The sequence below is a fragment of the Athene noctua genome, chromosome 1 (assembly GCF_965140245.1).
Source record: "Athene noctua chromosome 1, bAthNoc1.hap1.1, whole genome shotgun sequence".
In the NCBI taxonomy this organism is placed as follows: Eukaryota; Metazoa; Chordata; class Aves; order Strigiformes; family Strigidae; genus Athene; species Athene noctua.
In genome coordinates this window covers 194,398,391-194,413,171 of record NC_134037.1, presented here as the reverse complement: position 1 = coordinate 194,413,171, position 14,781 = coordinate 194,398,391, and the positions used below count along the sequence as shown (strand labels likewise).

At 43.1% G+C, this 14,781-nt stretch overlaps 1 protein-coding gene across 31 annotated transcripts in view; it reads right to left on the bottom strand.

Annotated features, from left to right (window-relative positions):
• Nucleotides 1-14,781, bottom strand: part of MAP4K4 (mitogen-activated protein kinase kinase kinase kinase 4) — a 170,244-nt gene that overhangs the window by 78,729 nt on the left and 76,734 nt on the right. For all 31 annotated transcript variants that reach the window (XM_074909071.1, XM_074908911.1, XM_074908939.1 and 28 more), the window contains exon 3: nt 11,087-11,143. In XM_074909071.1, coding sequence (XP_074765172.1) covers nt 11,087-11,143 — 57 coding nt within the window. The remainder of the gene's footprint in view (nt 1-11,086; nt 11,144-14,781) is intronic.

The following is a 14,781-nucleotide window of genomic DNA, read 5'->3' as shown; positions in this document are numbered from 1 at the left end:
GCTTTGTGTCTTGTAAAACTGCATCTGGAGGAAGAAATAAATAGAAAACAGGGAAAGCCCGTAGACACCTATGTCAGGAGGAAGCACTGCTATCACAACAGGATGCCATCTGAACACTTATAAACAGAAAATGCAACTGTTCCTCCTTTCTTTCCTGTCAGTGGGAGAAATCTTTTCCTGATTTTACCTGCATGTGTGTTTGTTTACATTTGTAAGCCTTGGAAAGAGAAGGAGTTTGCATTTACATGCTGATCCATCCATTTTTCACAAGAGCAGTGCAAACTAACAATTTGTGTTGCAAATCAAGATGAGTCTAGGTAAATTTCCCAGACTCTTATAACCAGGATTGAGGAGCAGCAGCAATTCTGAAATAGGAACTGATATCACCCTCAGGGATGCAAATTTGAGCAGAGACTTGTTTGACGATGCAGCCCCCCCTGATCTATAAATCAGTGCAACTCTATCATTTTATAATTGACTCGTGGCTTTACATCTAAACAAATTGTTGCAAAGGGGCATAGCTAAGAGAAGCAAAAACAAAACCTCAGAGTGAAAACCACCTAGCTCATTTACAAAAATGGGTTTGTCTCATAGATTCAAAGAGAAGAAACACCAATAAAAGCTAGAGAAAAGGCCACTGAGGTAAAATATGCAAGAGACAAATAAAACCCTCCTTAATGGCGCTGTCTTTGCATCACTGTTTCCACAGCAGTGACTCAGGGCTGCCTGGCTGCCCGCAGGCCTGGCCAGCAGGACAGGTTACCGCAGGGGAGGCCAAGCAGCCAGCAGGCAGCCATGGGGATGCCTGAGCTCCCTGCTGCCTGTGGTCTGTTTGTCCAATTACATTTCCATTTGGGAAAATATTCCACGTAAGAAAGTGATTTTCAGGAATCATGGACACTCTCCTTTCTTGCTTTCGCACGCAGAGCCAAGTGCTTTGCTGGGCCAGTAACAGTAATCTGAAGGTCTGCGGGCTGCTGCATTTACACTAGAATTTCCACTTAGTTCTTACCAGCTCTAGAGTCAAACACAAAAATTCAGATCAGGAAGAAGGAGCTACAGTGGAAAACATCCCTGTGCTCTAGTGAAACACGACAGAAACACCTCATACACCAACCGACATACAAAAACTGGAAAGTTCTTTCTGGAACTGACCCCTCCACTAGCCAGAGAAAGGGACACTTGTGAAGGCCCCCATCATCCTGCAAAACTAGGTGCAAAAGACAGCAGGCTGTTGAACTGTCACTATGTATTTTGGATGAGCAATATGCTGGGTAAAGAAACTACCATTTTACCTGGTGGATGTGAGGCAAAGCATACAAAGGTACTTGCTCTCCACGCAGGAACACTAGCTGCTTCTGCTGCTAACTGGCTCGCTTCTCACAGACACACCTTTCAGATCAAAACATTTGAGAAATAAAGCCTGACACACACAAAAAAAAAAATCAACAGGGAATCATCAGAACAAAAAAATGGCTCCTTGGCCAGACTCTTGTTGGTCTAATCATGCTTGAAGCAGGGTCTTACTAGGACAGACAGCAAGGACAGAAGAGCAAAACTAAACCATGTACTTATTATGAAGCACCAATCTTTGCAATTTAACGACAAACACCTTTTCACTTTTATTTAGCAGTAGAAAAAGTTCTCTGATAGAGAGGCTACACAAAGCACACTGTGGGCTTTAATCCCCTTTGAATTAAACCTACCTAAAGGAATGTACAGAGGCCCCTTGTTGGAAAGGACCTAAGACACTTCTAGGCTTAGGAGACAAACGGCATCTTCTCCTACATTAATCAACTGAACTAGTTTGCACAGCATCTTCAAGGCTCTTTTAACATTTAGCTCGGTCATGTGCTTTGCACTGCATATTTAAGAGCCTGGGCACAAGGGGAGAAGAACGCTTTCCTGTTAGACACAAGGGGAGCGTTCAATGTGGTTACAAGTCAGCTTAGAATACAATGAATTCCCAGGTCCTTGAGCATTAGCACTTGCTGCCATAATCTCTAGATTTAGGAGTGGGCTTTAAGACTGTATTTTAGCCAATAACTCCCTACACAATCACTCAAACTAAGCCTTGCAAAAGGAGCACTGTCAAGGGACTTAGAACAAACATTTTTGTCTCATTAAATGTTGGAAAATAACATTGCTATTTTATATTTATATGTGTATGCACATGTTAAGAAAGAGAAAGAGGTGGAGAGAGGTCACACGGGATAATCTCAAATGTACAATACTATTTGTGGACCTGTAAACAAAAGAAAGAACCAGAGGGAGATTTTAAAATGCCTTAAAGTAGTTTGCATGTGCTACCCTGCACACATCCCTATACCTGCAGCACTCACTTGAAAATCAAGCACCAGAACTTTTTCTTTTCTATAAAAAAAAAAAAAAGAGAGTAATCTACTTCTCCCTCCTGATTTACTGCAAAACAGTGGCCAGCTTCTGATAACAGACAGTGGCTAAGATCTGCCTACCATTCCCAAAGCAGAGGCTATAAATTTCAGCCTCTCCCTTCTCCATACAGCCTGCCAGTTTTCACATAACTTGTTGGGACTTTGTATCTTTGGAATTTCTCCTCCTCATTAAATGTGGCTGAAGTTGGCCAGCAGATCCAAAAGGTATTCAGTGGAAAAGAAGGCAGGACACCATGCACTATTGCTGAGAAACCTCATTTCCTTAGGAAGCCAAGATAAAAATATGGAATGTCACAGCAAAAACAGGAGGAGCCCACAGAGAGGTGCGGTTTATGAATCTACAATTAAACACAGTCAAGAAAGATTACATTTCAAGCAGATATATCCCCTTTAACAAAAACAGAAAATGAAATCTCCTGTCTTTGATCCTAATGCCCGAGCCAAAGTTTAAAGTGCACCTCTGAAACACGGCAGCTCTTACTGAACCTGGGATCTCTTGCTTGTCTATTCAGGCAGGAGGAATATGCCGCAGACCTGTGTTCAGCCTAAATACTTGCTAAAATGAAAACACAATGCTTTGTCACAATCCTCGTCAGATTTACGCTGCCCAAACTAGCAAGAGCACACATGCTCTAACACTGTATTGACAGGGTTGCCTTGTTTTCTTGAGTAGACAATATGTCTGATTCACTGGGGGTAAATTGAGCTGTGCTGTGTGTCTGACAGAAATTATACAAAATGCAGCCCTGTATTTTTTGCTATTATCTGCACACAAAACATTTCTGTTTCCCATCAGAACTCAAATCTCCTCAGACAGCTCAAACAAACAGAGCTCAGCGCTTGGGAAGGCAGCGGTGAAATGCCCATGCCGAGGCCACCTGCACAAATGCTCTCCTCAGCGCAGAAGAAGTGCTCTGTCACTACAACTTATGCAGGCTATTATTGCTCAAATTCATGTCCGTGCAGGTATGATCGGTAGGTTAAATATCACGATTGTGAAACAACCTGCTTGCTACGCACATTGAGCCTTCACCACTGCTAGTATTGGGGTTCAGATTTCCCTCACTGATAAATGCTAATAGTCATTCATGCACATATGAAATCAGAGTCGTTAGTGACTTCCTTGTCAATCCTAGCAGCAAGTCTCCAATGACTGCAGGTACCAAGCCTAGGGACTGAAGATAAATAGGCACAGGATTACAGTTAAATGCACAAGTATTATCCACTTGGACTGATAAACAGTGCCTGAAAGCTGGAATTTAAGCACCTGTCCTACTCATTAGAATGATGGTAAACAGACGTCAGTAGCTCACCTAGATGACTTATCCTTTCCTTCTGAGTGTGTCAATGCAGTTGCACCATCAGACCAAAGGAAGAAATTTTTAAAGAAAAAGTCCAGACTTGTCCAAAGACTTACAGAGAAATCTAAACACACAACCCTGCCCTTCTGCCAATGGAAGTCAGCTGTAGCCTACACAGCCTTCCAGTTTCCATTATGCTCCAGTACTAAACATGTGCTCTCACATACTGATGAGCAGTAACAGATCTCAGTGCCACAGCTAAGGAGTATATCCTGAGCATCATCTACTGTGCTACAGCAGAGTATCTGGTTCTCTTACAGCCAGGCAGACAAAATTTTAAAGCTGCCTCCCTAAAACAAGGAAATACTTCTGCACTGCAAACGACAGCAAAGTTCCCTTTACGTGGCCATAAATTCAGTTTGTGTAATCTAAAAAACACTACAATTTACAGAGCACTGGCAAAACGTTTTATTCTAGACAGGACAAAAACCTTGCACATCAGACCTGGCCTAAGGACACAGATGAGGAGAAGGCAGAGGCAACACAGCTTTCATTGCACACAATGATCCATGATCAACCTTGTGTATGAAGCCATCTCCTAGTCTCAGCTGAAAAGTCATGCAAGAGGAATACTTCTAAATGAGCACCATGACGCCCTCACAGTCAAAGCTCTTTTGCTGTTGACAGATAATAGATGCTGGTGAGGCAGCAATGGTGCCCTCAAGGATCTTCACCAGCAAAAGGAAAACATCTGTTTCATCCAGCCTTGAAACAGTCAGGTTCCAAAACAGGCATGTTAAAATATATAGAGAGCTATACCCGCAAGGACAACTGACAATAAACCGTGCATGCAAACAGTCTTCCACACCGGAGGAAATCTTGCACTAAGAAGAAACTGTATGCTGAAAAAAGCAGAAAGAGAAGAAGCAAGCCGGTATGAATGTTTTACATCTTTTTTCTCTCCCCGTTGCCAATTTTTCCCACAGTCACACAGTATCAACTGCATGAAGTTACGCTCTGCTGGGACACAGCAACGCAGAGTCTAGGTGCTCAACACCAGCTCTCTGCAGTCAATCCATGCTGCGTATCATTTCCCAAGCTGGAAGATAACAGGCACAACTTTGTGCCCTGACCTCAAATCACACAGGAGTTCCCTACTCAACCTCCTTCTTGCAGCCGCATCAAACCTGACATCCTTCCCTTCACAAATAAGTTTCTCCAGCCTGACAGTCTTGCTAACCACCCCCAGGACTTGGACGAAGACAGTGAAAATTTGCCCTTTATCCAAACTGGTGCCAGCACTGCTCCAGGAAAATTTCTTGGACTACATCCAAGAGTGGCAGATCTGACTCAAGCAGGGTGTTAGATGTATTTGCCTCCTGGAAGATACGACTGTAAGGACAAGAGGCTCTCCAGAGTTAAATGTTGCTCTACTCTGTTAGGACTATGAGCTGGCAGGCTAAGCACTACTCTGCCACCCAAGGACAGGGGTGTTGCAACATGTCTGCAGAGTGAGACCCCATGCAAGGTCCTATGCACAGTCCTCACCCTGAAGATGGACTTGACCATCTCTGCCTGATATGAATGGGGGTCTCACAAAGAACAAGAAGCATGGAGCTGATGGGGGCTGCAGCAGAGCTCAGTCCCTCACAGACATCAGCCAGCACCGCAGGGCTGAGCCTCCCGGCATCAGGGCCATGGTAAAGCAGGGAGAAGGACTGTGCCAAACTGCTGGGCAAGGGTAGGCAGCAGAGGTAGGTGCAGGATCTCAAACTAAGGAGGGGAACAGTCAATTATACAAATGCTCTGCAGCTCAAAGAAGGCTGCCCCGCTGGCTGCAATACTATTGTAGTTCTTTTTGACCTCTTCCCAAACCAGATGTTACAGCTCAAGGGACTTCTCTGTCCAGCTCTGTTTTCCTCTGAGCTGTAATAGAAAGTTCCCAGAAGCCTTATTTCTTTTTTCCTTTTTTTGACCTAATCCCTGGAAGAGATCAGAGGTTAATCAGCTTCAGCAAAGACTAGACAGCAGTACTGTCCACACTGTAAATACCTTTCCTATTTATTCCTTTTCCACAGAATAATTCTTTGTTTTGCCAGGTAACTGTTTAACCAAAGACTACAAAATTACAGACTAGTAGTAAGCAACCTCGCATTTGAGGGACAAGCAAGCAGAGTGACAGTACTCCCCATGGGAACAATCTGAATTTTTAGGTCCCTGATCCATTTTCCCCAATTCATATCAAGAGCAAGGGACATGGCAAAGGCTTTTGGTAACTCTACTGGCTTCAGGTTTGCCTTGGCTAACTTCACAGGGAGTACAGCCATGGAGTGGTACAGAAGTATCAGGCAGCTGCACTAAGACAGGTAAAGCAGTGCATTCATGTCTCCATGTTAAAAGGCCAGTCCACATTCAGCTTCTCCAGACCTGCTTGACTCAGTTCTGTTGCAAAGTGCCGTGAGGATCTGCATTTGCCAGTCTTCTAAAGTGAGGCATCAATTTAAATTTTTTTTTCCCTCCAGAAAGATCAAAATCCAGACTGTCTTTGAGTTTTTGTGAAGGGGGGAAAAAAAAAAAAAAAAGCACATAAAAGTTGGGGCAAACTTTTGGTGTTTATTATTTTTATTTTCGACTCATTCTGTCTGCCTTGCATGTGTGGGAACACACACACATTTTTATTTGTCTGCAATCTTTCTGAACACCACTTTTGGAATGTCTTACAGACACAGATAGATCATCCACATGATCACAGTTTATAACACCACGTAGGCCATAAGATACAGACTTACAAGAATCAAAGTGACTTGCCTACTGCAACAGAAAAAAGCAGTCAGCAGAGTCGGGAAGATGGCAATAAGTCGGGTAACCTTTCCTGTCTCAGTAAGGGAGATGTGCCACATTTCTCTGCAGGCCTGGAGATTTTCGTTCGGGGTTGTTAATTTTTCTGCAGAGCACATACAGAAAGGGCAAGACAGGCAAACACTAAAAGCAATCCAGTTTCTTTCATAAATCAGCAGGATACAGTATCCAGTTGTTTACTTAGCATAATTCTACACAGACTAGACTGGACAAGTCATGAAACACTGGGCACAAGAGCTGAGAAATGCTGCTATTAAAAAGGCATGCGGAAAACTTTCCCAAGGGATGCCAAGAGCGTGTGTGGGAAGAGGTAGGAGGAAGAAGCAGCAGCGTCAGGGGTTATAACAAACAGAAAAGAAGTGATTATGTTTTTCCCTCAAAATCAGTTACTAAACCTTTCAAAGAGAAAAGCATCACTGGAAGGGGAACACAGGAGTGACACTGGAAACAACTGTGCAGCTGTAAAGAAAGCCTCCAAAAGAGTTAAGCAGAGTCAAGCTGTCTGTTCAGGGTGTAATGCAAGTTAACAGCTTAGATGCAGGCAGATTTGCCAATAAGCTTTGCTAAGGTTTTAAATGTTATTTGCTTCACAAGAAAATGAATTCTTCTAACTAAACAGTGACTGCCAATTCTTACAGCGTACTTGTGTTCCATCTGATAACATCAGTCACAGCTCACTTGGTATGCTACAGTTCTGCACCAGTAGACAGCAAGGAGCTCATGGAAACCTAACAGCATGGTCAGTGAGTGGAAGGGGTCAACACAGACTGCTCACTACCTTCTCCAAAACAATGCCCCTAAAGGAACAGAGATCCTACAATAAAAAGATTAAAGACAGACTACAGGAATCTCTCAAATAACACCTCCCCCCACAACACGCATGCAGCCTGAGATTCATCCTACATATGTACATTTTAGAAAATAATTTTTAAAGCATGTATACACTGATAGTTTGTATTGTTCCCCTTTTACAGTCATTGGGCTCATTCCAACAACAGAATAGCTTTCAATTGATAAGGACTGGTGGCTTTTTGTTTTTATTTGTCCGACGCTTCAGTGAAATTTTTTCACCCTACATGCACTCTAGCTTTGCCCTCAGAAAGTGAAAATAGGACCTACCTAGGCACCATTCTGTAGGAAGACTTACAGATCTTTAGATCTTACAGGTCCTTTAATGCTGTAGATCTAAAGATCTGTAAAGATCCATGCAATCTTCTAGATCTTTTCTTAATTTGTTTAGAGGAGGAAAGTGGAAGAGACAGGAAAGTTGTATGCACATCAACACCCCCCCAACGTTTCAGGCAGCAGTACTAACTAGTCATAATATATTCAAAGATCAAGCTGATATCTTCAGCCCACCTCCTCTTTTCTCATCCTTACCACCATTCTTTTCAAAATTAAAATCTGAAGAGAAAACCACAAGAAAAGCTGAGAAGGATGAAGAGCATTTCCACAGCACCATGTATGTTACAGAGCTGTAAGGTTTCTTCTAACATCTCTAGTTGGAGGTTATACTACCTCGTTTTCTTCATGCCAAACAAAACTTTTTAAGGAAAGCCTTTGCTCTGACTTTGACATCCCTCCCGTTCAGGTGATCAACGCTTTACAGCCCAGAACTGATGTAAACTCACTGATCCTGAGCAATGTGTGAATTGCAGAATTGCGGCCTTGAAAACTGAAAATTTTGGGTGTGCCCACAAAGCGTGCCAACACATTAGGCTTTCTAATTTGTTAAGCGTTTGGCAAAGCAGGCACTGGATCAGAGGTATCCCAGAAGAAATAAAGTCTTGTGTCTGTTCTCAACGCAGGTTAGACAAATCAAATCAGGTATCCTCCATGCACTGCTAGTATTAGAGCACAAAGGCATAACAATGCCAGTAAAATATGCACAGGGGCACAAATCATTTAGATCTTCAGCAGCCGCTGATCAAAAACTCACAATTTCCATTTTGTTGAAGTTTCCACTCAAGACTCTTTCTGTCATGGGCATGGACACAGTTAGTGTTACCATGAGCCTGCAAGAGCAGTTCATCTAACTGTAGTTCCTGAAGCAGGCAAAGAAGGCAAATGTGAGGCTGTGGTTCCTTCAGCATTTCTTTCAGGGCAGTGCTGAGGGTGGCAGTCACCACCCTCATAAGCTGTGGCAAGCTAGAACCAGGATGGAGCTGCACAGTTCAGCAGCAAAAGGAAGTATTCATGAAACTACCCCTTCAGGAACTGAAGCCATGGCTTGATGATAAGGCCACCTCTGGCAGCGTCAATCTGAGCTACTGCCCCTTCTCTTCCATGGTCATCGGCAGCTCTCTTCCAGTCTCATGCCACCTTCTTCATAGCGACGGCACAACTGTTTGTAATGTCATGTGCTAAACTAGATCAACGAACCGATCCAGGTTATAAATAACCAGAGGAAAGAGAGGAGTGAGGGTATTTTTAACCTGGAACCGGGGCCTGTTCACTGATCCAGGTCACCATCTGGCCCCAGGGCAGTTATGCCGGCACAAGTGTTGGAAAACAAGCAAGGAACCAGCCTGCAAGAATGGATGGGAATATCCTACAGCCACACTGCCACTGGAAATGGCGCATGCAACACTATCACACATGCCTGGTGTTAGCAACAGTATTATCCATGCCTGGAGTTAGGAAGCAGAGCTGACTTAGCAGGACTTGGAAGAATTTATACCAAATTTTTAGCCTCTGCAGGCTCATTGTTTTGAAGCAAAAACACAAGAGCTCCGCTGGTAAGAACAACACCACTTTCAAGTTGCATGGGGCTAACATCTCCAAACTCCACCCCCTCTGACTGCCCTTCATCCCCTAAAAAACCATGAGCTTGTGAGATAAAAGATAGACAGTGCCAATACACAACTAGCTTTTCAAAACCAGCCAAAAATTACAGAAAGTTTCAAAACATAAGCCATCTCCTGCAACATGAGCTCAACCATACTACAGACAGCATTTTTCAATTGTTTTCCTTTTGCTGTGCAACCTCTCTGTTACAACTGTTTGTGATTAATACATGCTATTAAAAACAGAGGGAGTGTGCAGTACAGCCAGTCTTAACGTTATGGAAGATGCCTTCACCATGCACAGTCCAACAAGCTGCCCTGTGTAAAAACATTGCACAAATGGAAATGTTTGCTGTGCAAAGAACATTAACTGTGTGTCAATGCACCTTCATTCTTCTCTGGTTTGTCTGCTTGTTAACTGCCTCCTCATGAAGGCAGCCTTCGAAAATCTCCAGCTGAAAATTGATTTTTATCAGGCTATCTTACAAAGCTCTTGGCAGACACAACAGTTTAAAGTTAGAGAGCAGCAGTCACACTGCCCATCGATCACAAGGAGATTCAGAGATATGACTTAAGTTCTATCAGTTGACCTAACCCTGCCTTCTTGTTTTCCTCCCTCTCCTGCCTGTTCACCCATTACACGCCAGCCACTCACCTAGAAGCTGGCATCCAAGGCCATTTTTACTTGTTGGTGCCTATACACACACAAAAATATAAAACATTTTGCAGCAACACCCTTGTAGGAGTTTTGCTTAATAAAACCAGCTTGCCAAAGAACCCCTGTTCTGTACAACATACACACATTAATATATTTTTTCCCCTAATACCTATATAAGATTGAGGAGTTCAGAAGAATAAGATGCTTGGTTTGAAGAGGCACAACCTCTCTTCAGAAGTGTGGTACCAGTCAAGCATTGCAGATATCACACAGGAGGATCTCATTTGATTTTAAATCCGAAGCTGTTGTGTTAATTTGCAGATGCAACTCTATAAAAAACAAATCGAGTCAACAGGGAAAAAGCCATGCTTTTCCTGATCTGTTTTGAAGACTTAACTTAAACTGACTGCTTCTTGAACAGCATAAATTGCAAGACATTTAAGGATTCAAATATAGGCATATATTTTTTATTTCTTTGGCTGGGTTAATTTCCCGTCTTTCCCATCTAAAGCTCCACAGTAAATCCCCCTGGGTCAGTTACAACTACTACTTTACACTGCTGAATTATGCCAGCAATCTACATATCGTTCCTGCAGATGTTTCTGCTTTCAGGCTTCTTGGAACTTTATTGGACCCATTCCTCTGAATAAACATATACCCTTTGTGGGCTGCAAATGTACCAGGGAAACTACTGTCCTCTACATCAAGCAGCTGCCTCTTCTTTTTCAGTAAAACCAAGATGCTACATTTAAGAGAAAAAAGTAGGAAGCAGGGAATCCAACTTTTTTCCCCTCTTCTGAGAAGTTTCTGAAAAGGGAGTGCTACGTGTGCTCATACATCCTGAGACCGGTCAAAGCAATCATGAAGGCCAGAGGCCCCAGCACACAAGTGCACAGAAATCTTGTAAAGGGCAGATGGGCTGGAGAGGTCAGGTCCTGCAAACAGAATGCAAACATCCACAGGCAAGGACCATGCCCTTCAACATAAATACAAAGTAAGCCATATACCATCTCTCATTGTTAAAATTTTACCCATACTGCTAATAAAGTAGAAGGCTTCTCTACTCACCTCAGTAACGTCCATGACTTTGATGGCTGCCAGCTGACCCGTTTTGACATGCCGACCCTGAAGAAGAAATAGAACCATTAGCACCAGTATTTGAGCCATCCATTCAGCATACACTGAGCAAAACATTCAGACGAGAGCTCCAGCCACTGGGTTTTCCTCAACGGTGCTGGACCCTTCTGACACTTCATATGAAAAAAAAAAAAAAAAACACCAAACTGAAACCTCTCAATAGCTTAAAAAAGGTTTCTTTTAAAAATGTTCTTATACAAATCTTAGAACCTGTTTCTTTTTCTCCACATTAAAAGGATGATTATCAAGATTGAGCATGGACAGATTATATTTACAGCTTCCCTTCTGTTTACTTTAGCAAAGCTCATAGTCAGTAATGATAGTTTACTAACATACCAGTTAGTCCACATATTGAATATTTTACTTCTATGCACCAGTGTCTGGTACCTGGATGACATATTACTAGGAAAATACAAGCACAGCTAGGGGGTTCAGAAGACATTTTTCTTTGTTTTGGTCTTCACTAGTAAAAAAAAGTGAGGTTTCTTCAAATGATGCATCAGACCTGCAATAGCTCTCTTCGCCTGTCTCACGAAAGCTAGACAAGAACAAGACATCGTCTCCCTTCAGCTACGCCACCATAAGGGTATGCTTTCTCAGTACAGCTGGAGCTGAATTAATCGATCCCAGCTCCTGCAGCGGGGAGCTCCTACCCTTCCTTCCCCTGCCTCCCTCCAGCCTCCTGTCACATATTTCTCCCAGGAGCACTGAGCTCCTTCTGGCACTCATCGGATCATATGATAAGCTGATTGAGATCACTAAAATGGCAGAAAGTTAACAGAGAAAAAGCAAACTGCGGGGTGGGGTGGGGAACTGCAGATCAGGAAATTAAACTGGTTTGCTCTGCAGTCAGAGCAGAGCCAGAGCTGGCAGGAGGCGGATTGCACGGCTGGGAGGCAGCAGCACGATGGGCCCCTCCAGTCGTGGTGGGCTGTAACTAGCCTCAGCTGACTTCTCACAAAAACCTTTTTTTCCTCCAGTATAGTTTTACACGAGGTGGGGCCATACCAATTAGCAGTTCGGGGTTTTGGTTTTTTTTTTTTTCTAAACAGGCACTTAGATATGGTTCTAGTATTGCTATTTTTCAGCTCTCTGTTTAACACCCAGCAGTCTGCCCCAAGACTTCCAATCTAACAGCCTGGTCTCCCAACACCTTTCCCAAACATCATCCCCAAAGGGTCTTCTCTGAATCAGTCAAACTCTCCAGCAAGAGGTATGCCCACTACACTTCTTCACTTTTACCACAAATAATGATAAAAAACACAACACTTCTCATTAAAGTCACAGTTCTTCTACCTCACCAATGTCTAAGTTCCCTAGGCAGAAACCTAACTGTAGCATCCACAACAGCTAATGGGCATCGATATGTCAGATTTTTTTTCCTGGACTAGCTTCTTATCTCTTTACAGATTCTTTCGAGACTGACACACCCCAGAAACAAAGCACCCCAAACCACCAGTCTCTTCAGATAAATCTTGACCCCTTCCCACCTTACAACACCCTGCATTACAAAGGATGAAATGCTGCAGAATTCATAGCCTCCACTTTCTTTCACAACTCTTATTGTGCTGTGCTCTCCCCTTATTAACCAATCCACATGCTTTCTATAAATAAATTACTGTACTCAGGCTTCTGCCGGCTCTGTAAACTCTCTTTATTGCATGTATTTCTTTTTACAGCTTGGTCTCAAGCTGGTTTCAATTTTGAAATAAAGTTAGGGTCATAATATGTGTGCAGTGGCCAAGACTGACCTCACCTTGACCTTACTACTTCTTGAACCAAAGCCTTTCAGCAAGCCCAGGAGAGATACAACTCCAATTTCCCACCCTGGACCTCTGCCTAATGACAAAAGCCTGTGGACTTCTCCTCAAGACTTACCATCCCACCAAGGGAGGAGGAGAAAATGTTTTACACAGAGATTGAAAATGCCTCCGCTCAGCTCTGCCCCTGTTTTCCACAGCTCTGGCAAAGGAACTAAAAGGCCCAAGGACATGGAGGAGCACAGTTTGAGGTACAAAAATAATACACTAAAGATAAGAAAGGAACAAGGACATATCAGAGGAAAAAAGCTCACAACACTAAGAAGGAGTGAGGAAGAAGAAACTCTTTAAAAAACAATGAAACACGGTTCACCATTCATTCTGCAGCAAAGCAGAGACGCTAAAATGGTGGCAGAACATACTCCAAGCAGAAAAAGCAGCACACAGAAGAGCAAAGTACCAAGACATCCACAGGATGCCACAATTTTATGGAAAGTTTATTCTATTTGTCTTTTTAATCTATGAACTACTGTTGGACTTGCTATTTCCAGAGAGAAGCCTTAAGTTTCCCAGGGCTCAGCTTCTCAGCTTTTCTCAAGATGACATTCCTCCCTGTGAGACTGGTCCTCTCAGGATGACTAATGTGCATCAGCCCAACTGTCCTTCCCCTTCAGCTTTACAGGATCCTGCTGGTGCCTTTGCTAGTCCCTGTGAAAACCTGGGCCACGACAGCTACAGCAAAGCTCAGTGATTGCTCGTGTTTCACTTTCCTGTTTCTGCAGTGAGGATGGGAAAAGCTTCTCCATAACTCTCCTAAGGGACTGGAAAGCAAGGGAACTGTAGACTGTGGGAAGTGTGGGCTGTTCAGTATCCCAGGCCAAATTTAAACCCAGGTCATTTCAGAATATTGTTTAAAACTACTCCAAATACCCTTTTCATAATGTATGGAGCATTCATGTTCTAAGCATCTACAATATATATGGGGGGTGCTGCATGACATTAATTTATATGGCAGAAGTAAAAGGACATTTTGAAGCCACATTCTTTTCCCTAAAAATGTTTTTAGAGGGAGGGGGAAAGCAAACATCACAGGCACAATATATAAGCATGCGCAGAGTTTTTGTTTGTTTATCTGCTTAACAGCTCTGTTCAAGAACAGACTTGTCAAACTATTAGCATGCTGGTATAATTTCGCTTGCAACATGAAACGGCTAAGCATTCCCATTTCAGAAACCAATCTTCAGATTTTCATAGCCAACTTTTGCTTTGGAAAAATTTGTCTGCATTAAAAAACATAATAATAAAATCACAAAGTGGTTGAATGTGATGAAAGAACTGCAGAAGTCATAGATGGGAGAAACCTTCTGAACTCCATCTCCTGGGTTTAAAATTTATTGAAATCCAACTCCCTGGGCACTTCACAAATGTGTAACCATTAAGGCCCCATCCAGACACCATCTCAGCAACACCACCAGCTAAGACTCCAGCTGGACAACATTTTTCTTGAAGAATGAGGCCCCTGCTTTAGTGCTGTCTGGAGTCACAGCCCCTCACGGCATCCTGGGCTCCCCCATCCCCAGGGCACAGCAGAGGTTCTTGAAGCTTTGTTTCTCCCAGCAAACTGCCATTCAAATATCTGAAAAACGCCACGAGATTGCAAAACACAACCGGCACTAACTGAGAAATAGCAGTTTCTTAAAATATTGCTAGATACCAAATATGATAGGCTGGGGATCACAGGATAACCGTCCCCTGGCCAGAAAGTTAGACAAGGATATGAAATACACAGTGAAGATGACAGCAACCCAAATGCATTTTTTTAAGCATGACTGTCTCCAGAGCTGATGGACTGAAGAGGCTGCAGAG